At 46.6% G+C, this 22,636-nt stretch overlaps 1 protein-coding gene across 1 annotated transcript; it reads left to right on the forward strand.

The window, feature by feature from the left end:
* LOC109846374 lies at positions 4,273-5,301 on the forward strand. The gene has a single exon (XM_020415599.1). The coding sequence runs from the start codon at positions 4,273-4,275 to the stop codon at positions 5,299-5,301; it is 1,029 nt and encodes a 342-aa protein (XP_020271188.1).

Genomic DNA, 22,636 nt, shown 5'->3' on the forward strand with positions numbered 1-22,636 from the left:
GGACCGACGCGGTCGACCGCCGAACTCTCTGGAAATTTGGATCAGCCGCTGGATGGAGGGCGGTCGACCGGGCCGGTCGACCGCGATGGATCGCGGTCGACCGTACCGGTCGACCGCCGAAGCGGTTTTGAGTTGGGTTCTGTTTCCAGACCCGTTTCGTTTGTGAGTTGTATATAAACCCTAAACTCGTTTCTAGGGTTAAGCTTGGGCGATTTTGAGCTGCTGAAAGGGGATTTTGAGGGCTTCTATTGTTGGAGTCTATTGGAGAGATCCATTGGTCTTGTTCTAGGGTTTTGAGTAAGATTTGTAATCCTAATTTGTATTCCCCTTTGATTTGAATAGTAAAGCTTCCCCCTCCTTGCCCCGTGGACGTAGGCACATTGCCGAACCATGTTTTATTTTGTGTTCTTGCTGTTATTGGTTGGCTTGTGTTCACTTGTGGTCTACTATTGTCCTTGTGTGTGCTTTTGATTCGTCTATTGAGGGCTTCCGCGGCGCACAACAAGTGGTATCAGAGCTCCGGGTTGGATTTGGGAGTTTTGTTCGAAGGATTCACTGTTGGGTTCTTGTTTGAGGAGTAGATCTACAATATGGTTGAAACAAGCAATGCTAGTTCAAGTGCTACTAGTACATCGGGGTCGGCTTTGACAAAGGCGATCCAAAATTTGAGCATCAATAACACTAAAATTGATGTCCCAAAGTTTGACGGCAAGATTAACTTTGGTTTATGGAGGTGTCAAGTAATGGACGCCTTAGATACACAAAATTTAGAGGAGACCCTTGAGTTTCAAGAGAAACCCGAGGAGATTGATGATAGGGTTTGGAAGAAAATGCACAGTAGGGCTTGTGGGGTTATTCGGTCATGCTTAACACCGGATCTCATTTATGATGTGATGAACGAGACTTCGGCAAAGATATTGTGGGAAACGCTCAATGAAAAATATTTGACAAAGAGCATTGAGAATAGGCTTCATTTGAAGAAAAGGTTCTACCAATTCAAAATGAAGAGAGGAGTTTCCATTCGAGAGCAAGTTAACAACTTCACAAAGCTGATTTCAAATATGGCAAATGTTGATATCATGGTGGAGGATGAAGACAAGGCGATGTTATTATTATGTTCGTTGCCGGATAATGAATTTAGTACTTTTGTTCTCACTATGATAAATGGGCGAACTACAGTTAGCTACAAGGAGGTGACCTCGGCATTAGTGAATTATGAGCTGAGGAAGAATGATTGTGAGCCCTCTGAGAAGGCATCGGGTGATGCACTTGCAGTTCGTGGCTGTAGTCCAAACCGCCAAAAAGTTCAACCGCTCAAAATCAAAGAATAGAGGTGGCCATAAAAGTGTTGGTAAAAATCAATGTGCCTTTTGCAAAGAAGAGGGACATTGGAAGAATGAGTGCCCAAAGTTGAAGGATAGAGCCGGAAAGCAAAAGGGCAAAGCTGTACAAGCTTCAGAGGTGAATGTTGCTAAGGTTGTTGGCGACATTTCAGATTCAGATTCTTCCGGTTATTCTTGTCCCGCACTGCCGTCAGTTTGTTATGCCGACTCTACGGAGTGGATGCTTGATTCGGGAGCTACATTTCATATTTTCCCTAAGAGGGAGTGGTTTACCAACTTTGAGGAGTTGAAGAGAGGAGACGTGGTGCTCATGGGGAACGATCATGTTTGTCCTATTTGTGGGATTGGCTCAGTCAGAATTAGAATGCATGACGGGGTGACTAGGGAATTGAAAGAAGTGAGGTTCGTGCCGCAGTTGACGAAGAACCTCATTTCTCTTGGGACTTTGGAGGCATCCGGTTATAGAGTGATCCTAGAAGATGCTAGTGTGAAGGTCATGAAGGGTTCTATGGTGGTGATGCGAGGTGTCAGGGAAAACAACCTATACTACTTGAAGGGCAAGACAGTTACAGGAGGTCTGGCTGCTTCTATCACCACAGAGGAGGACACTACCACACTATGGCACATGAGGCTTGGACACACAGGTGAAAAGTCCCTTCAGTCATTGGCAAAACAGGGGCTATTGAAAGGTGCAAAGACCTGCAAGATGGATATGTGTGAGCATTGCATACTTGGGAAGAAGACTAAAGTGAAGTTTGGCACCGCAATTCACAACACCCAAGGTATATTAGACTACATTCACACAGATGTTTGGGGCCCTTCTAAGCACACATCGCTTGGTGGGGCAAACTATTTCGTCACTTTCATTGATGATTATTCCAGGAGGAATTGGGTATATACCATGAAGCATAAACATGAGGTCCTGGATATATTTGTGGAGTGGAAGAAGAAAGTGGAGCTGCAGACAGGTAGAAAGGTGAAGACTCTTCGTTCAGACAATGGTGGAGAGTATAAGAGTGATCCATTTCTGCAGTTTTGCCGGGATCACGGCATTAGAAGACACTTCACAGTTAGAGAGACACCGCAACAGAATGGGGTGGCAGAGAGGCTGAACCGTACCTTGCTGGAGAAGGTGCGATGTATGATGACGCAGAGTGGATTGGCTAGATCTTTTTGGGCCGAGGCGTTAGTTTATGCGAGCCATCTCATTAACAGGTTGCCGTGCACTGCGATAGAGGGAAAGACTCTATATATATATATAGAGAGAGAGAGAGAGAGAGAGAGAGAGAGAGAGGTTCTAATAAAAACCTCCTTAGCCTAAAAACTAAAAACCTCCTTCATATGCCGAACCACGTTAAAATTGGTGTTTTTGTTTGTGCATTGATTTTGGTTGGTTTTGACCCTCTTTGATCGACGTTTGGTTTGGTTTCTCAACATAGTTTTCAACAACAATTGGTATCAGATCACAACCCTATCGAGTTCCTTTTGCAAACATGCAGCGGAGGGGAATGGAGGAGAATCAGCAGGCAGAGTAATCAAATTTTCAAAGGGTTTATTAAGTAATGTAATTGCTTCGGTGACAATGAGATTCCGATAAAGTGGCAAAGCGTTTCACCTGGATTACTTCAACATAGTCACTACGTCTCATGCATAATGATGCCTCTAAACAATAAATTACTATTATGAGATGAGGGAGGCCTTTGGCCTCCCCTTCATTATCCCTCCATTCACACCCCATTATGGTGGTGCAACACCCCACTAAGTGAGGGTGACTCTTGGGTACTCAACCTATTCACATTGACTAGTATAAATATACATCATAGGCTTTTGGCCTATGGATGGGTTTTAAACTCGTTATCAGCACGTAGTGTTCTTGAATCCCTGAGCCATAAAAAAATATTTCCTTCCTCTTTTGCGCATTGAGATCTGGTTCGTTGCAGCGGGATCGTTCGACGGATCATCGCAAGGAGGCAGCGTTCTACGGATCTTTAGTATTGATCGTCCCTAGATCTTTGATCTAGAGGTAATTACTATAATCCGTAGAATTATATATGGCAGGTGGAAAAGTAACAAAAAAAATAAAAAAAAGGAAAAATTTTGTTACTGTTCACCGAGGGTTATTGTTCACTCGGGAATTTTTCTGTTTATTAAGCAATTTTATTGTTGTTGATCTAATCTAATTGATTTCATTATTTGTTGGCATAACTAGTAATTAACACTATTAGTTAATTGCTATATAAAAAAAATTACTGTTCACAAAAAGTACCTGTTACTGTTCATTTTATCTTAAAAGTTAGAGCATGTAGGTTTTGCACTGTCGCCATCAAATGTCACATGCACACGTCTCAGAGCCTAACTCTCAAAACCTATCCACATGCAACATCTTTAGATTTTCCATGTTTAATAATTACGGAAGGTCCTGAGATCACTCTGCCGTTAGTAATCTAAACTAATGGTGCGTATGATATGTCTCCTCGTGGCCCACGTAATTATTAAATATTTAGGTTATATCTAATTATATGCCTGAGATGTTGTGCAATTGTTATGCTTGTTGCATATATTATTATTAAATTGCATGGATGTTTTAATAAATAATGTTGTGGTTTTTGGATCAGCATGTTTGTCACCAAATTTAAATTCATTGCATTTTCTTTTCCTTCTGAGAGAGAAATTGTAGGGAGGATATAATTGTAAAAAGTCAAAGACCGGTGTATTCCATTGAAGACGAAGGCATTTTTACAAAATGCAGGGACCCCCAAGGGTTTTCCAAATTGTATTTTAATTTTATGTTTTTTGTTATCTTTGGAATGTATAATCGGACTTTGGACACTTTTTATTTTTTGGTGACGGGCTGATCCACGCAACATGTTTATTGCATGAATTTTTAATTCCTTATTATTAATTCATGTCTTTCAAATGCATAGATAAAATGGCTAAAATAGCGAGCGTTGATTTCGAAGTCCTTGACGCTACTGGCAAGAATTATTTGAGTTGGCATGTGGACTTGAAGTTTCACTTACGTGCCCAGGGCTTATTAGCCACAATTTCAACTCCTGCTCCACCGGCTCCGGGCACTGTTATGGGTAATGCTATAAATAATGCTGAGGTTGCTACTACAGTGATCGTCTCTGATATAGATAAGGCGAAAGCTATTATCTACATCAGGAGACATATTGATCGGACCCTGAAGGCCGAATACCTGACTGTAGAGGACCCAAAGGAATTGTGGACTGCACTTGAGGACCGATACAAACATCAGAAAGATGTGATCCTCCCACGTGCATGTTATGAGTGGGAAAACCTCCGACTTCAGGACTTTAAGTCCGTAGCTGAGTACAACTCAGCATTTCATAATATCACCTCACGCCTGAAGTTGTGTGGTGAAGAAGTTTCAGAGGAACGCATGTTGGAGAAGACTTACACATCCTTCCACGAGAAGGATGCAATCCTCATGCAACAGTACCGCGAACGAAAGTTCAAAAAGTATTCTGAATTGCACTACACCCATCTGATGGCGGAGCAAAACAGAGAATTGCTTTTGGCCACTCATAACCTACTCCCTGCAGGCTCAGCTCCTCTACCAGAAGCTCACATGTTTACTTCCCAGAAGCAGAAGAAAAAGCATAAGGGTAAGTTCAACAAGGGGAAAGCCCCTAAGTGGCAGGCCAGATGTCCACCCCAGAAAAACAACCCTCCCCAGAGCAGCAATAGTGAGGGAAAGAAGAAGTGGAAGAAGAAGACCACTGAGCTGTCGTCCATTCCCAAGAACACTTGGGAGGACAAATGCCACAGATGTGGCATGACTGGACATTGGTCCAGAAATTGTCGCACTCCGCGACACCTCCAAGATCCGTATCAAGCGAGCCTGAATTCTCCTGTTGAAACAAATCTGGTGGAAAAGCAGCCGTCTACTCAGTTCACTGCTGATGACTTCGAAACGGATGATCTTCTCGACTAGATCCATGTTATCTTTATATGCATTTATATTCTCATAGTACTTTCATCTTTAGTTCTTTACTTTCCATGTAATGCACTTTACTTTTCAATAAAGATAGTTATTTTCTTTATATTAAAATATTGCATTCATGTTATAGATGAAGTGTGAGTGCCTTGTGGACAGTGCCTCGACGCACACAATCCTTCGTGAAAGAAGCTATTTCAATAGCTTATATGATTATGACGATCCCGTAATTACGATATCAGGACTATCTAACATAATAGAAGGATTTGGTGAAGCAATGATATTGCTCCCAAATAAAACAAGACTAATAATAAAAGATGCATTATTCTCTCCGAAATCTAATAGAAACCTCATAAGTTTCAAGGATATTCGTTTAAACGGATATCACTTAGAAACCAATGATATAAATGAGGATGAGTATTTGTATGTAACTCGTCAAAAAGATGGTTCAAAAACTATCTTAGAACGATTCAAGGGACTCCCGTCGGGTCTCTATCATACATATATTCAACCAGTAGAAGCTAACATGATTGTGCACCAGAAGTGCCATTCTTCGACGAAATTTAAACTTTGGCATAATAGACTGGGTCACCCAAGATCAGCAATGATGCACCGCATCATGAGCCAATCAAGTGGACACAACTTGAAGAACCTGAAGATTCTTCAGAAGGGTGATTACTCATGTCTATCTTGTTTCCAAGGTAAACTGATCACGAGACCTTCCCTTCTGAAAGTGGGATTAGAGTCTCCTAGCTTTTTGGAGAGAATACATGGTGATATTTGTGGGCCTATTCACCCTGCAAGTGGATCATTTAGGTACTTTATGGTACTTATAGATGCATCAACCAAGTGGTCTTACGTGTGCCTTTTGTCCACCCGCAACTTAGCTTTTTCAAAGCTATTGGCACAAATTATTAAGTTGTGGGCTCATTTCCCCGATAATCAAATCAAGAAATTACATCTTGATAATGCGGGAGAATTCACTTCACAAGTCTTTCAAGACTATTACCTAGCAACTGGCATCGAAGTTGAACATCCTGTAGCACATGTTCACACCCAGAACGGGTTAGCAGAATCTCTAATTAAGAGATTGCAATGGATTGCTCGTCCATTTTTGATGCAATCACAGTTGCCTGTTGAGGCTTGGGGTCATGCTATATTGCATGCCGCATCACTTATCAGAATATGGCCTTCTGGTACCATATTTTGTCACCAATGCAGCTTGCTTATGGTGCACCTCTGAATATCTCACATTTGAGAGTGTTTGGTTGCGCAGTTTACGTCCCAATTGCTCCTCCCCAAAGGACCAAAATAGGTCCACAGCGTCGTTTGGGTATCTATATAGGGTTTGATTCGCCCTCTATAATAAGATACCTTGAACCCTAGACGGGTGACGCATTTAAGGCACGTCTTGATGATTGTGAATTTGTTGAGGATTCATTTCCTAAACTTGGCACACAGTCCAGGAAGCCTGACGCTTCTAAGACCATTTCTTGGAACACCAAGACTTTGTCTCATTATGATCCGCGTACTAATCAATGTGAAGATGAGATCCTGAAGATTCTTCATCTTCAGAATACAGTACATTTACTTCCGGATAAATTCACTGATAACCAGAAGATTGTCAGATCACACGTCCCTGCTGTCAACACGCCAGCTAGGATTGACATCCCTAAAGATGGATGCAATCCGCCGGCAGCAGAAACGGCTATACCTCAATTGAAAAGAGGACGCCCACTAGGTTCGAAGGACAAAGTCCCTCGTAAAAGAAAAAATCCTGGAGAAATAAAGATGAACCCAACACAGGATACTGAGCTCAGACCAGCTTCCTCTCCCCTCCTAGATTCCCCTGAAGAGGAACAAATAGGAGAAACATCATTAAATTTTGTACGTACTGAGGAGGTACTGGACAGAAAAAACACAGTCGTCGACGACGACTTTGCGTTCGATATTGCCGTTCACATCACTGAATACGACGATGACATCGAACCACGGTCTCTAGTGAAATGTAAACGCAGAGAAGATTGGCCAAAGTGGAACGAGGCAATAGGAGTAGAGCTGGACTCACTCTTGAAACGCGAAGTCTTTGGACCTGTAGTCCAAACACCTGAAGGTGTAAAACCTGTGGGATATAAGTGGGTCTTCATCAGAAAAAGAAATGAACACAACGAGGTTGTGCGCTACAAAGCACGGCTTGTAGCACAAGGTTTTTCCCAAAGACCGGGAATAGACTATGAAAAAACATATTCTCCGGTTATGGATGGGAATACCTTCCGATTCCTAATAAGCCTCTCATCTCTGGAAGGCCTAGAAATGCAGCTCATAGACGTTGTGACTGCATATCTATATAGCAATATAGATAAAGATATCTATATGAAACTCCCTGAAGGATATAAAATTCCACCAGAGATAGCAGATAGACCTCGGGACATCTATTCTATTAGGCTTCAAAGATCATTATATGTTCTTAAACAATCGGGGAAAATGTGGTATAACAGACTAAGTGAGTTCCTTGCTACGCAAGGATTCACAAATGATAAAGTCTGCCCGTGTATCTTTATAAAAAGATCGGGAACAGGATTCATTATAGTCGCCATCTATGTCGACGACTTAAATCTCATTGGTTCTCCTGCAGAGATAGCTGGGATATCTGAAAGCCTTAAGAATACTTTTGAAATGAAAGACCTAGGCAAAACAAAGTATTGTCTTGGCTTACAGATCGAACACCTTAAGGGTGGTATCCTGTTACACCAATCCACATATACACGGAAATTACTTAAAAATTTCCGAATGGATAAATGTCATCCTCTTAGTACACCAATGGTTGTTCGATCATTGGATGTAAAGAACGACCCCTTCCGTCCGCTGGAAGAGGGGGAGGAAATGCTAGGTCCTGAAGTACCTTACCTCAGTGCCATTGGAGCACTATTATATCTGGCTAACTGTACGCGTCTCGATATAGCGTTTTCAATTAACCTACTATCCAGATACAGTGCAGCGCCCACAAAGCGCCACTGGAATGGAGTTAAGCATCTTCTGCGCTACCTCCAAGGGTCTATAGACCTGAGATTATATTTCCCGAAGGGTGGGTCTCCCACCTTAATTGGTTATTCAGATGCAGGTTACAGGTCTGATCCCCACACCGAGAAATCACAAACCGGATTTGTGTTTACATTCGGTGGTACGGCCATCTCCTGGAGGTCTATCAAGCAAACCACTGTAGCAATCTCATCCAACCATTCTGAACTCCTTGCGATCCATGAAACCAGCAAAGAATGTGTTTGGCTTCGTTCTGTTATTCAACACATCTTAGTGTCTACCGGCCTGAAGACTGGTGACCTTGAGCCAACTACTATATTTGAAGACAATGCAGCCTGCGTTGCTCAACTTCAGTCTGGTTTCATCAAGGGTGACAAGACGAAGCACATATCTCCCAAGTTTTTCTGAACGCACGATCTTCAAGAGGAGAAGCAAGTTAAAGTACAGCAGATCCAATCATGTAATAATTTAGCTGACTTGTTCACTAAGGCTCTGCCTAGATGTACTTTTGTAAAACTTGTAAAAGGAATAGGGATGAGACATCTGAAAGACCTACAAGCCTGAAGCTTGTATGGTTCAGGGGAAGTAACCTATGAGTTGTACTCTTTTTTCTTAGGCTGATGGTTTTTTCCCACTGGGTTTTTCACAGCTAAGGTTTTAACGAGGCAAACAAGTTTACTCTGGATCCAGAAGTATCCACCCTATTAGCTTTACGAACCCTGAAGTGTTCATAAGCTAAACCCAAGGTAATGGATGGATAAGGGGGAGTATTATGAGATGAGGGAGGCATTTGGCCTCCCCCTCATTATCCCTCCATTCACACCACATTATGGTGGTGTAACACCACACTAAGTGAGGGTGACTCTTTGGTACTCAACCTATTCACATTGACTAGTATAAATATACATCATAGGCTTTTGGCCTATGGATGGGTTTTAAACATTACTAGTAATTTCAATTCTTTTGAGATAATTTATTAGTTTTCCGATGGTACAAGACCTCAAGAGTTTTCCACTCTGTCGACTTATTTATTTTACTTATTTAGGTGATGAAATAATAAAAAATTTGAATGAGGATGCTTCTTCGACCAAATGGAACTTTGTAGACAGGGCAATCCGATACTGACTTTACCAATTCAGTAACACACAAGCTGGATTAACATCATACCACGGTAAAAAGTTAGCAAAAACACTAATAATTAACAAATAACAAAAATAACTGAAAAAATAATAAATAAATTGTTGTGCGCCGCGGAAGCCCCAAATAGACAATACAAAAGCACACACAAGAACAATAGTAGACCACAGTGCACACAAGACAAACAATCACCAAATAGACAATACAAAAGCACACACAAGAACAATAGTAGACCACAGTGCACACAAGACAAACAATCACAGCAAGAACACAAGATATACGTGGTTCGGCAATGTGCCTACGTCCACGGGGAGAACACAAGATATACGTGGTTCGGCAATGTGCCTACGTCCACGGGGTAAGGAGGGGGAAGCTTTACTACTCAAATCAAGGGGGAATACAAATTAGGGTTACAAATCTTACCCAAAACCCTAGAATAAGACCAATAGATCTCTCCAATAGACTCCAACAATAGAAGCCCTCAAAATCCCCTATTAGCAGCTCAAAATCGCCCCAAGCCTTACCCTAGAAACAAGTTTAGGGTTTAAATACAACTCAGAAACGAAACGGGTCTGGAAACAGAACCCAGCCCGAATCCACAGCGTCGGTCGACCGGACCGGTCGACCGCGATCCATCGCGGTCGACCGACCCGGTCGACCGCCCTCCTTCCCGAAGCCAACCAAAAATTCCAGAGAGATCGTCGGTCGACCGACCCGGTCGACCGACACCAATGCTGAAGCCCAGTGAGTCTTGTGCACGAATGCGATCGACCGGACCGGTCGATCGCCGCCCTGTTTGCCTGAATCTTCACCTGTCAACCTCCCTCTGCTGCTAGTTCCACAAATCTCCACCTCGGCGAGCGTTTGCCAAAACTGAGCTGACATCAAAGCACCCCCAATCAACTCCAACCGGCTGCATCTGCAAGACTGCCTACGTATCCTCTTGCCCAAGGAATCAAGCCGAACGTAGTTCATCCAAATGGCCGCCAACGGCCTCAACAACGAAGAATGTTCAATAAATTCAAACAGTGACCAAACTTCACACCTGATACAACTTTGGTCAACATATCAGTAGGGTTATCCTTAGTGTGGACCTTCACCAACGTGACATCACCATCATCCAATACATCACGTACAAAATGAAATCTAACATCAATGTGCTTCGTGCGTGCATGGTAGACTTGGTTCTTAGCCAAATAGATAGCTGACATACTATCACAATGTACCTGAATGGTTTCCTGTGCAATCCCCAAATCATCCAACAAGCCATGTAGCCACAAAGCCTCCTTCACTGCTTCAGTCACCGCCATATATTCCGCCTCCGTAGTAGAAAGCGCCACTGTAGACTGAAGAGTACATCTCCAACACACCGGTGCACTAGCCAATGTAAAAACATAACCTGTAGTGGACCGACGCTTGTCAAGATCTCCGGCATAGTCTGAATCCACATAGCCAATACAATCCTGCCCTATCTCATCATTCTTCGCAAATATCAACCCAACATCCACGGTACCCTTAATATACCGTAGAATCCACTTCACGGCCTCCCAATGCCCCTTCCCGGGGTTATGCATGTACCTAGATAACATGCTCATGGCCTGTGACAAATCTGGCCTAGTACACACCATAGCATACATCAAGCTACCCACTGCGCTGGCGTATGGAACCTTGGACATGTAGTCCCTATCCTCTACTGAAACTGGTGACATCAAAGCTGAAAGCTTAAAGTGGGGAGCTAATGGAGTACTCACCACCTTGGTATTACCCTCAAAACTGAATTTCTTCAGCATCTTCTGCAAGTAACTCTTCTGTGTAAGCTTCAATCTCCCCTTCACCCTGTCTCGCTCAATCTCCATACCCAATATCTTCTTAGCCTCTCACAGGTCCTTCATCTCAAATTCAGATGACAGCTCCTTTTTTAGTTTTCCAATAGCTGAAGTGTTCCTGGAAGCTATGAGCATATCATCAACATACAATAACAAATAAATGTACACACCATCCTGTACCTTGCGCATATAAACACACGGGACATAAGGGCTCCTCGTGTACCCTCGGCCAATCATAAAACTATCAAATCTCTTGTACCACTGTCGCGGTGATTGCTTCAGTCCATAAAGAGATTTCCTCAATTTGCATACCAAATTTTCCCTTCCTGCAGCTTTAAACCCCATAGGTTGTGTCATGTAGATCTCCTCATCTAAGTCTCCATGTAGAAAGGCCGTCTTCACGTCCATTTGGACCAAATCTAAGTCCAGCTGTGCCACCAATGCCAATAGTATCTGAATCGATGAATGCTTCACAACGGGTGAAAACACCTCGTTGTAATCAACGCCCTCAAGCTGTGCATATCCCTTGGCAACCAATCTGGCCTTAAATCGAATGTCCCCAATAGAAGATCCCTCATTCTTAGCATACACCCACTTGCAACCAATAGCTTTCTTACCCTTCGGTAGCTGTGTAAGTTCCCAAGTGTCGTTCTTCTGAAGAGATTACATCTCCTCCTCCATAGCATTCCTCCACCTAATAGAATCAGGGCTGGACTCTGCCTCCCTGAATGTGGTAGGAATAAGATCATCAACGACCTCCACCGATAAAGCATATGCCACCATGACATCATCATATCTAGCTGGCCGACGAATCTCTCTCCTCGGTCTATCTGCTGCAATGGACCCCTGAGCATGACACTGCTCCTGAGCCTCACCATCCACTGTATCCCCTAAATGCCCATCTGTCATCTCAACTCCTTCCCGTGTCACCTCTATAGGAGTCTCTATGGGAACAGTGCCAACTGAAGTGGGTGAAGTCACATCATCCTCCACCTGCTGCGATATCCCTCCTATCTGATCTTCCTCCACCTGCTGAGGAACTCGAGGCTTCATCATGTACGCCTCATCGAATGTGACATCTCTGCTAATGATCATCTTCTTGTCTTGTGGATCCCATAATTTAAAGCCTTTTATACCTTCTCTAAATCCCACAAAGATAGCCTTCCTCGCTCTCGGATTCAACTTCTCATCACTAACATGGAAATAAGCTGGACACCCAAAAACCCGAAGAGTCTCATAACCACTAGCCACAGAACCAGACCAACGCTCCAAAGGAGTCTTCCCCTCTATCGCAGTGCACGGCAACCTGTTAATGAGATGGCTCGCATAAACTAACGCCTCGGCCCAAAAAGATCTAGCCAATCCACTCTGCGTCATCATACATCGCACCTTCTCCAGTAAGATACGGTTCAGCCTCTCTGCCACCCTATTCTATTGCGGTGTTTCTCTAACTGTGAAATGTCTTCTAATGCCGTGATCCCGACAAAACTACAGAAATGGATCACTCTTGTACTCTTCACCATTATCTGAACGAAGAGTCTTCACCTTTCTACCTGTCTGCAGCTCCACTTTCTTCTTCCACTCCACAAATATATCCAGGACCTCATGTTTATGCTTCATGGTATATACCCAATTCCTCCTGGAATAATCATCAATGAAAGTGACAAAATAATTTTCCCCACCAAGCGATGTGTGCTTAGAAGGGCCCCAAACATCTGTGTGAATGTAGTCTAATATACCTTGGGTGTTGTGAATTGCGGTGCCAAACTTCACTTTAGTCTTCTTCCCAAGTATGCAGTGCTCACACAGATCCATCTTGCAGGTCTTTGCACCTTTCAATAGCCACTGTTTTGCCAATGACTGTAGGGACTTTTCACCTGTGTGTCCAAGCCTCATGTGTCATAGTGTGGTAGTGTCCTCTTCTATGGTGATAGAAGTCGCCAGACCCCCTGTAACTGTCTTGCCCTTCAAGTAGTATAGGTTGTTTTCCCTGACACCTCGCATCACCACCATAGAACCCTTTATGACCTTCAAACTAGCATCTTCTAAGATCACTCTATAACCGGATGCCTCCAAAGTTCCAAGAGAAATGAGGTTCTTCGTCAACTGCGGCACGAACCTCACATCTTTCAATTCCCTAGTCACCCCGTCATGCATTCTGATTCTGACTGAGCCAATCCCACTAATAGGACAAACGTGATCGTTCCCCATGAGCACCACGTCTCCTCTCTTCAACTCCTCAAAGTTGGTAAACCAATCCCTCTTAGGGCAAATGTAAAATGTAGCTCCTGAATCAAGCATCCACTCCGTAGAGTCGGCATAACAAACTGACGGCAGTGCGGGACAAGAATAACCAGAAGATTCTGAATCTGAAATGTCACCAACAACCTTGGCAACATTCACCTCTGAAGCTTGTACAGCTTTCCCCCTTTGCTTCCCGGCTCTATCCTTCAACTTTGGGCACTCATTCTTCCAATGTCCCTCTTCTTTGCAAAAGGCACATTGATTTCTACCAACACTTTTATGGTCACCCCTATTCTTTGATTTTGAGCGGTTGAACTTTTGGCGGTTTGGACTACGGTCACGAACTGCAAGTGCATCACCCGATGCCTTCTCGGAGGGCTCACAATCATTCTTCCTCACCTCATAATTCACCAATGCCGAGGTCACCTCCTTGTAGCTAACTGTAGTTCGCCCATTAATCATAGTGAGAACAAAAGTACTAAATTCATCTTCCGGCAACGAACACAATAGTAACATCGCCTTGTCTTCATCCTCCACCATGATATCAACATTGGCCATATCTGAAATTAGCTTTGTGAAGTTGTTAACATGCTCTCGAATGGAAACTCCTCTCTTCATCTTGAATTGGTAGAACCTTTTCTTCAAATGAAGCCTATTCTCAATGCTCTTTGTCAAATATTTTTCATTGAGCGTTTCCCACAATCTCTTTGCCGACGTCTCATTCATCACATCATAAATGAGATCCGGCGTCAAGCATGACCGAATCACCCCACAAGCCCTACTGTGCATTTTCTTCTCATAAATGCGGCTCACCTCAAGTTGTCTGAGTCAGGAACTGGATCCGCCGGCACTCGGCAAGTTGGCCACATCCACTCGAGTGCTGTACACCTACTTCGCCGCCTCTCCTGACCGGAAAAAGGAAGACACCGTGCTCAAAGCACGCCGGACGGTTGCGCACAGTACGAATGATTGGACAGAACACCCCATCAATCTGTGAACTCATAAATGCGGTTCATTAATGTTGGTCAAGTCCACTCGAATAGCGGACGCCCATTGCCTCATATGCAAGGATAGGCCTTCCCATTTTAGGTGATGCGACATAAAACACAATCCCCCGAATGACCATTCATGGTATCGAGGGGCAGCTAGACGTCTCTGAAGAAGATATGGTCACATCCCATAATTCAAGGAGCAACCACGCTGTCTCTCCGTTACTTAAGGACTTCTTCCAGCCACGAAGAAGGGGTTCAAACCCATTTCAACTTTTTCTTCCAAGTTCCAGCACACTGGAAGAGAGGTCGCAAACTTAGAGAAAGGAGTTGAGACTAAGCTCTCTACATAATCTTTGCATTGCAGCATTACTGTTTAGTTCCGAGCTCCGATCGCCGACGAACTAAGCAGACCCGAACTCTATTGGCCCGAGCTTCTACTGCGTACTGAAGCTCCCCAGCAACCTCATTCGAACGGTCCAAGGGAAGCAGACTCGACACGAGGATCGAGCGAAGCGTCCTACAGCCACCTAAAGATCCCGCACAAACAAAGAGGGCCTTCCCTCTGCTTCTGTTGTAAACATTTGATTTGTTAGTTTGTAATAAGCTTTCTTATAAATACAAACGAAACTCCCTTTTTCGGGAAATCAAATTTTTACCCTACAGAAGATGGCGACCACAGTGGGAGAAGCTGTTTCGTCAAACGAAATGGTGGTGTCTCAGTTTGATGAAGTTGCCGTTGGGACGACCATAGAGTCCCTGGAAATTGAGTTCGACCAGGCCAAGTACGAAGAGTACTTGTCTTCCTCCTCCTCTGGTGGTGATGCGTCCCGCAAACGTCACAGAGTCGTGCGCCGGGGCCGACCTCAGACGGTCAAAGCCTCCACACCTGAGGGTTCCACCCGAGTCTCATCGGAGGAACCCACTCCCTCGCAATCGATCAAGGCCAACCCAGAGATCGATCGCAAGGGGCAGATGTCTGCCAAATGGGTCGCCAAGCGATCCCTACAGACACCTATCCCAAAGGGAACGCCGGTGTACCCCGGCACAAACTGCACTACCGCAGCCCGCGGTGACGCTCTCCTCACTAAGAGAGCTACCCAACGGTGACGACAGACACACGTCAGACAGGAGGTCCAAGCCTCCGTTTCTCGTAATGGCCTGAACCATCACATAGGCCCGAGAAACACTAGACGAGAAGGCAAACTGCCCGACCTCGGAAGGCCCTCCAAATCAGGAGCGCCGACCGAAGAAGGCAGAGCCGCCCGCTCAAGAGGACTTCGCTTCTCAGGTCACATCCCTGATGCGAATAAATCTTCTCGGGCGGACGAGCCTACCCCAGTAGGCGAATCTTCAAAGGCTGGCGAGCCTCGCCATAACCATTTGGCGGATAAACGTAAAGGAAAGGAAGTGGGCGGTTCTTCCCGAACCCGTTCTTCCAAACGTAGGGTTGAGACCCGCCTACGCACTGGAGTTCGCCCTAACGCGAAGACTCGCCAGTCAAGGCGAGATCGCCTAACTCCGACGCCAAGGCGTCCCACTCAACGCGCACCAGAGAGCGCGCCCAGAAATCTCTCATCCGCTCACCCGAGCGACTCTTCTGAGGCTGGGGGTTGTCACCAACCACCAGTAGAGGACCTCAGAGAATACTTAACTCGCAAATGCATTATCCATGAGGCGAGTCCTTAGTGCCACTGCGAGAGACTCATCCACACAGTCCTCGCCGACTGTCAATGCGTCGGAACGGCGAAACCTTCGGTGTTCGAGAGACTCTCTCAACAGTCCTCTCGACCAAGGCCTTCCCGCCAAAGGCACCGTCACCAAGGAAGGCGCGCTGCCGACGACCTAGAGCTCGTGTCCGCCACAGTCAACATGACGGATAAGGGAAAGGCGGTACTCTCAGACTCGCCAGACTCAGACTCCGTCCTGAGACCTAACACCCGGTTCGCTCGACGCCGGCAAGACGGCATATTCCAGCGAACCCGTAGTCGTAGAGGGGCAAGTATTGGGTTTGACTATTCTACCTTAGTACCTCCCTCCTACGGAGAAGACGAGGTACATTCGGCCGCGGCCACATCTCAGACCTCGCGCTCAAGTCAAGATGCGCAGGCGAGGGCACACATGACCGAGCTCAACTCCGAGCAAACAATGGCCCAGAAGCTGGAGGAGCAGCAGGCGACCATCAACTCTCTAAGAGAGATGATGGAGCAATTGCTGAACAAGAAGAAGAAGAAGAGGACCCAACGCCCCGTACCCCGGCAAAATAGGGACAAGGAGTGGGTACCGCCTCACCGTCCAGTGGATGAGATGGAGGATAATCAGCATTCTGATTACTCCTCCAAAACGTTGATAGGAACGTCACGCACTGAGGATAGCACCCGTGACAAAAGATTCGATGAGTTCCAGGACCAACTGAACGCGCTGAAACTTCAGCAAAATATGAACAAGCTGGGGGTGGTACGTCCCTACCCTACCGAATGGGACACGGTCCCATACCCAAAATATGAACAAGCTGGGGGTGGTACGTCCCTACCCTACCGAATGGGACACGGTCCCATACCCAGCGAAGTTCAAGCCCATCAGCTTGTTACAGTTTTACCGAATGGGACACGGTCCCATACCCAGCGAAGTTCAAGCCCATCAGCTTGTTACAGTTTGATGGCAAGGGGTCACCCTCGCAGCACATTTACTACTTCATGGCGCAGACCGGTTTCCTCACCGGGAATGACGCCATTCTCACCCGACTGTTCATAGGTACCCTCAAGGGGGTAGCCTTCAAATGGTTCCGCAAACTGGAACCCGGCTCCATCAAAGCATGGGCCGATGTTGAGAAACTCTTCCTCGCCCGCTTCTTCGACGACGACACCGAAGTGTCAATGGCCACTCTCCTTGCTGAGAAGCAGCGAAAGTCGGAGTCGGTCAACGACTTCGTGAAGAGATTTCGGAATCGGTCAGTCCACTGTCGGGACCAAGTTTCCAAGGCGACACTGATCGAGATGTGTCGCAACAACCTGTCGATCCATATATTGTCCAAGATAGGGGCAGTGGAAACCCGGACTTGGAAAGAGCTTGTTCGCCAAGGCGAACAAGTCGAAAATATGATCAAGAGGCTAGAGGCTGAGGAAAGAGCTTGTTCGCCAAGGCGAACAAGTCGAAAATATGATCAAGAGGCTAGAGGCTGAAGAGCCACAGTCCAAGAAGGGAGCTGCGGAGCCAGCGGCGCCAAAGAACCCTCCTCGATCAAAGGGAAAAGAGGCGATGGCCGTAGACTCTACCGCGGCGCCAAAGTTCGTTCAAAAGCCGAAAACCAGGCAATTTGAACCACGCCCCCAGCGGCAATATGACTTCAAGGAAGACCAGGTAGTGGCAACCCTCGACACTCTACTCAAGAGTGGGCGGATTAAGTTGCCAGAAGCCATCAAGCCTGAGGAGGCAAACAAAACCGGTGACCCAAGTTACTGTGCATATCACAGATTTCTTGGCCATCACACAACCAAGTGCTACGTCCTCAAGGACAAACTCCAGGCTCTCTATGACGCCGGGGTTTTGAAGAAGAAGAAGGTCCAAAAGCAAGTGACAGCGAACATGGTCACTTTGAGTTTCAGAACGGGTCTCCCGGAGGTTCAAGCTCCGGCGGGGATAATTCCTATCCCCAAGGTGGTTTTGAAGATCACTAATGACGATCCTCACAACCAGCGGGAAAAAGGCTTGGTCCCACAAACTCTGCCATCAAGACAGGTGATGTGGGTCCACCCAGACCTCCTCAGCGATGAGCAGTGGACTGCGCGACCTTCCAAGGAGGCTAAGGGAAAACACTGCAACGTTGTCTCAGCCATCTTAGGTAGAGACGACGCGGGGATGACTACCCTGACGGATTCTGAAGAAGACACCAACGTCTTCGCCACGAGAGCCGGGAAAGAATTCGCGAAAGAATATCCTGCGAGGGCGGAGAACCCGGTAGGACCTATCGCGAGGCCAGCCGCAGCAGCCCCTCCCAATCCAGATGAACCAGGCTCAAGCCGCCAGCCTTACCGGTTCAACGTGCTCGCACAACTGAAAAGCATCCCCGCGCGGATCACCATGTACGACCTCCTCCGGCTATCCAGACCTACCCGGGAGGCCCTACAAGAGGCGCTGGCCGACGCAGAGGCGTTCTCGACCCACTTCTCCAAAGAAACGGAGGACGAACAGGGATGCGCTACTTGCTGCCAAGTCTCCGAGAGACGGATTCCCTGTATCACCTTCACTCCTGAGGACATGCTCATCAAAAGCACATCCCATGACCGGCCGCTATACTTCATAGGATACGTCGGCTCGGCGAAAGTGGATCGGATCCAGGTTGATCCGGGATCGGCACTGAGCATCGTACCCCTGAAGTTAATCAAACACTTGGGGGTACCGTCAAAGCGCCTAGCCTCGACTACGACTACCATCTTCGGCTTTAACGCCACGGGGACTCGGCCCCTCGGCAAAATCCGCCTGAAATGTCGGATAGGCGACATGAAGAAGGAGGTGACATGCTACGTCATCGATGCTGAACCCTCCTACAACATGCTGTTGGGACGTCCATGGATTCATGGTAACCGGATCGTTCCATCCACACTACACCAGTGCTTGAAGTACGTGGATGACTACGAGCGGGTAAGGACAGTGGTGGCCGACCGGCACCCCTTTAAAGGCGTCGAGAACTACTTCGCGGATTCTCTGCTGTACCAGGACCCCGACGAGCCACCAGCAGAAGAGCTAGAGAGTGGCAATGAGGCGGACAGCGAGCTGGAGTACGGTGACAGTTTAATTCTGAATGACTTCGAGTCGATTGTAATTGGCTACGAAAGTCACCATGTAACCAACGCCGTTCAGGCGGAAAAAACTACCATGAATGAGAAATCCTACATTGCTTATTTGTCGTCTTGCTCCACATCTGAGGATGACGCACTTAATAACTCATGGTCGACACTCTACAGTGATCCTTCCTTACACTTGCCAGTGTGCTCGTCATACGTCGCCAAGACGGTGCCAGCACGGAGTAGGTATCGAAAAGACATTATCTTCGGTCGAATCGATCACCCCCTACGCACACTATGGGACGAATCTGAGGACGAAGACCCAGCACCCCAATTTTTGCAATACAGTCAAGTTGCGAAGCGCATGATGAGTGACATGGGGTATGATCTCACTCGCCTGGAGGGCTTGAATTACGGCCGGGGGCGCAAGACGGTCATCCGACCCGCCTATGTACCCAAGGGGAAGCCCTCAAATTACTTCAACAGGACTAGGAGAGGCTTAGACTACTCCTCCTCCTCGTCAGAGTTGTGTTTCTACGTCAACGAAGATTCCGATTACGCGTGTTCGGGGGATCAATCGTCAACGACCTCGGCTTGGGACTCGGGCTACGATAGCCCCCGCCGAAATGGCGGAGGATGAACAACTTCCACTCTATGACGAAACATGGGATCGCCATGTTAACGCCCAATGGAACAGTCACTTCGAACAGCGCGAACCACCAACTGAAGACGAAGTTCTCTAGGTGAACATGGGTACTGAGGCGAATCCCAAACCCATATTCATCAGCGGCAGTTTGCCCCCTCAAGAGAAAGAGGACCTCGTCGCCCTCATACGGGAGTACATCGATGTCTTCACCTGGAATTATGAGGACATGCCTGGTCTGGACCCGCGGGTTGCCACGCATCGCCTCAATATCAGCCCTGATGCCAAGCCAGTCAAACAGCAGCAGAGGCGGTTTCGCCCCCAAATCATGGAGGCGATCGAATCCGAAGTGAAGAAGCTGACCGAGTCCGGCTTCATCAGAGAGGAGCAACACCCTGATTGGGTGGCGAATATTGTTCCAGTACTGAAAAAGAACGGTAAGATCCGCGTCTGCATTGACTTTAGGAACCTCAACGCTGCATGCCCTAAAGACGAATTCCCTCTGCCCATCACGGATGTCATCATTGACAATACGTGCGGATTCGAGAGGATGTCCTTCATGGATGGCTTCTCAGGGTACAATCAAATCAAAATGCACCCTGAGGACGAGAAGCACACGGCATTCAGAACTCCCATGTGGGTGTACTGCTACACCGTCATGCCTTTCGGGCTTAAGAACGCTGGCGCGACCTACCAGCGCGCCATGAGCATGATCTTTCGAGATCATCTGCGAAAGACGGTCGAATGCTACGTCGACGACCTGGTCGTGAAGAGTCGCCGTAAGGAGGACCTCCTCCAAGATCTGAAGGCGACGTTTGAGCTCATGAGGACTCATCAACTCAAGATGAATCCTACTAAGTCATTTTTGGGAATGTCCAGCGGTAAATTCCTCGGTTTCGTTGTCACGACGAAAGGGATTCAAATCGACCCAGACAAGGTGCGGGCTATTCAAGAGCTTCAGCCACCCCGAAATCTTAAAGAGCTAAGGGGCCTTCAGGGACGGTTGGCTTACATCCGAAGATTCATCTCAAATCTCTTGGGCAAGTGTCAACCCTTCTCTAAGCTGATGAAGAAAGGAACTTCCTTCGTCTGGGACGAGCCATGCCAAAGGGCCTTTGAAGAGATCAAGGCATATCTCTCAAATCCGCCTGTCCTGGCAGCGCCAATCTCAGGGAAACCATTCCTCATATATATAAGGGCCATGGAACACTCTCTAGGTGCCCTCTTGGCTCAAAACGACGATGCAGGCCACGAGCAAGGCATATACTACCTGAGCAGAACCCTGCAGGGCGCCGAACAACGGTACCCAATGGTCGAGAAAGAATGCTTAGCCTTGGTGTTCGCCGTCCAAAAGATGCGGCACTACTTGGTTGGCCAAACTATCCACGTCATTTCTCGGATAAACCCCATTCGGATCTTCATGACACAACATGCGGCGTTAAACTGGCGCCTGGCGAGATGGGCGCTCCTGCTCTCTCAATACGACATCCACTTCATGCCACAGAAATCGGTCAAGGGACAGGCCATCAGCGATCTCATGGCTAGTCACCCGCTGGGGGTGAAGACCGATCTATTTGAAGATCTGCCAGATGAACCTCCCGAAGCCAATGTGACTTCGTCACCGGAGATATGGCAAATGTTCTTCGACGGCGCGTCTCGCGCAGGTACGAGCGGCTCTATTTCTGCAGGAGTAGGGGTGGTCCTCACCTCTCCACATGGCCACGTGTTACCTCGGGCCTTTTTCCTGACAGAACCGTGCACCAACAATGTAGCTGAGTACAACGCGTTGCTCATAGGGCTCGAGTTAGCCAAAGAGTTAGGGATCAAGCACCTAGAGGCTTACGGTGATTCCCAACTCATCGTCAAACAAATGACTGGCGAGTATGAAGTCAGGAACGACGATCTCATCCCACTCCACAAAGCGGCTGTCAGGCTAGTGGAGTTATTCGAGAGTTTCCACATTGAGCATGTGCTCCATGCCAAGAACACACATGAGGACGCTCTCGCATCCTTGGCGGCTAACCTAGCCCAGCCATTAGGGACTACCCAACAAGTTACCGTCTGTTTTCAGCAAAAGTCGAATTTGTTGTCGAATTCATTATATCTTTAGTCGATTACAATAAATTCAAAGAAAACAGCCTTTTTATAAGACTCTTTTACACAACAAAAAGAAAACTACAACTCTTGAGAAAATAAACGCAGGATCGTTGTTTGGATCACTGCTTTCGTGGGTTCTTTGCCTGTGCCGGGAGCGCGTTAGCTCGTGGACCACCGAATCACAAATCGTGAAGAGGGGTTTACTGATTCTTCCTTCGTTATCGAAGTTAGAAATTGAAACGATATCTTATCGAAGTAAGATAGTCGTTCTTCTTGAAATCAAGTCAAAGCCTGAATGTCAAGGGATTGCTCCAAGAACTTAGATCTCTACTCTCTCTGCTCTGGAATACTCTAACAAATGCTCGATCCTCGTCAGAAATGACCCTAGGGGGGTATTTATAGCCTCAGGGGTCTGTAACTGCAAAAACTCAACAACTGCAGAAATTAGTACGGCGAGACAGTGTTTACTGTCTCGCTGGGCGAGACAGTGTTTGCTGTCTCGGCCCGTGAGACAGTAAATTTGCTGTCTCGCCCAGCGAAACAGTAAATACTGTCTCGGAAAACGACAGTTTC

Source organism: Asparagus officinalis, chromosome 6 (assembly GCF_001876935.1).
Source record: "Asparagus officinalis chromosome 6, Aspof.V1, whole genome shotgun sequence".
NCBI lineage: Eukaryota > Viridiplantae > Streptophyta > Magnoliopsida > Asparagales > Asparagaceae > Asparagus > Asparagus officinalis.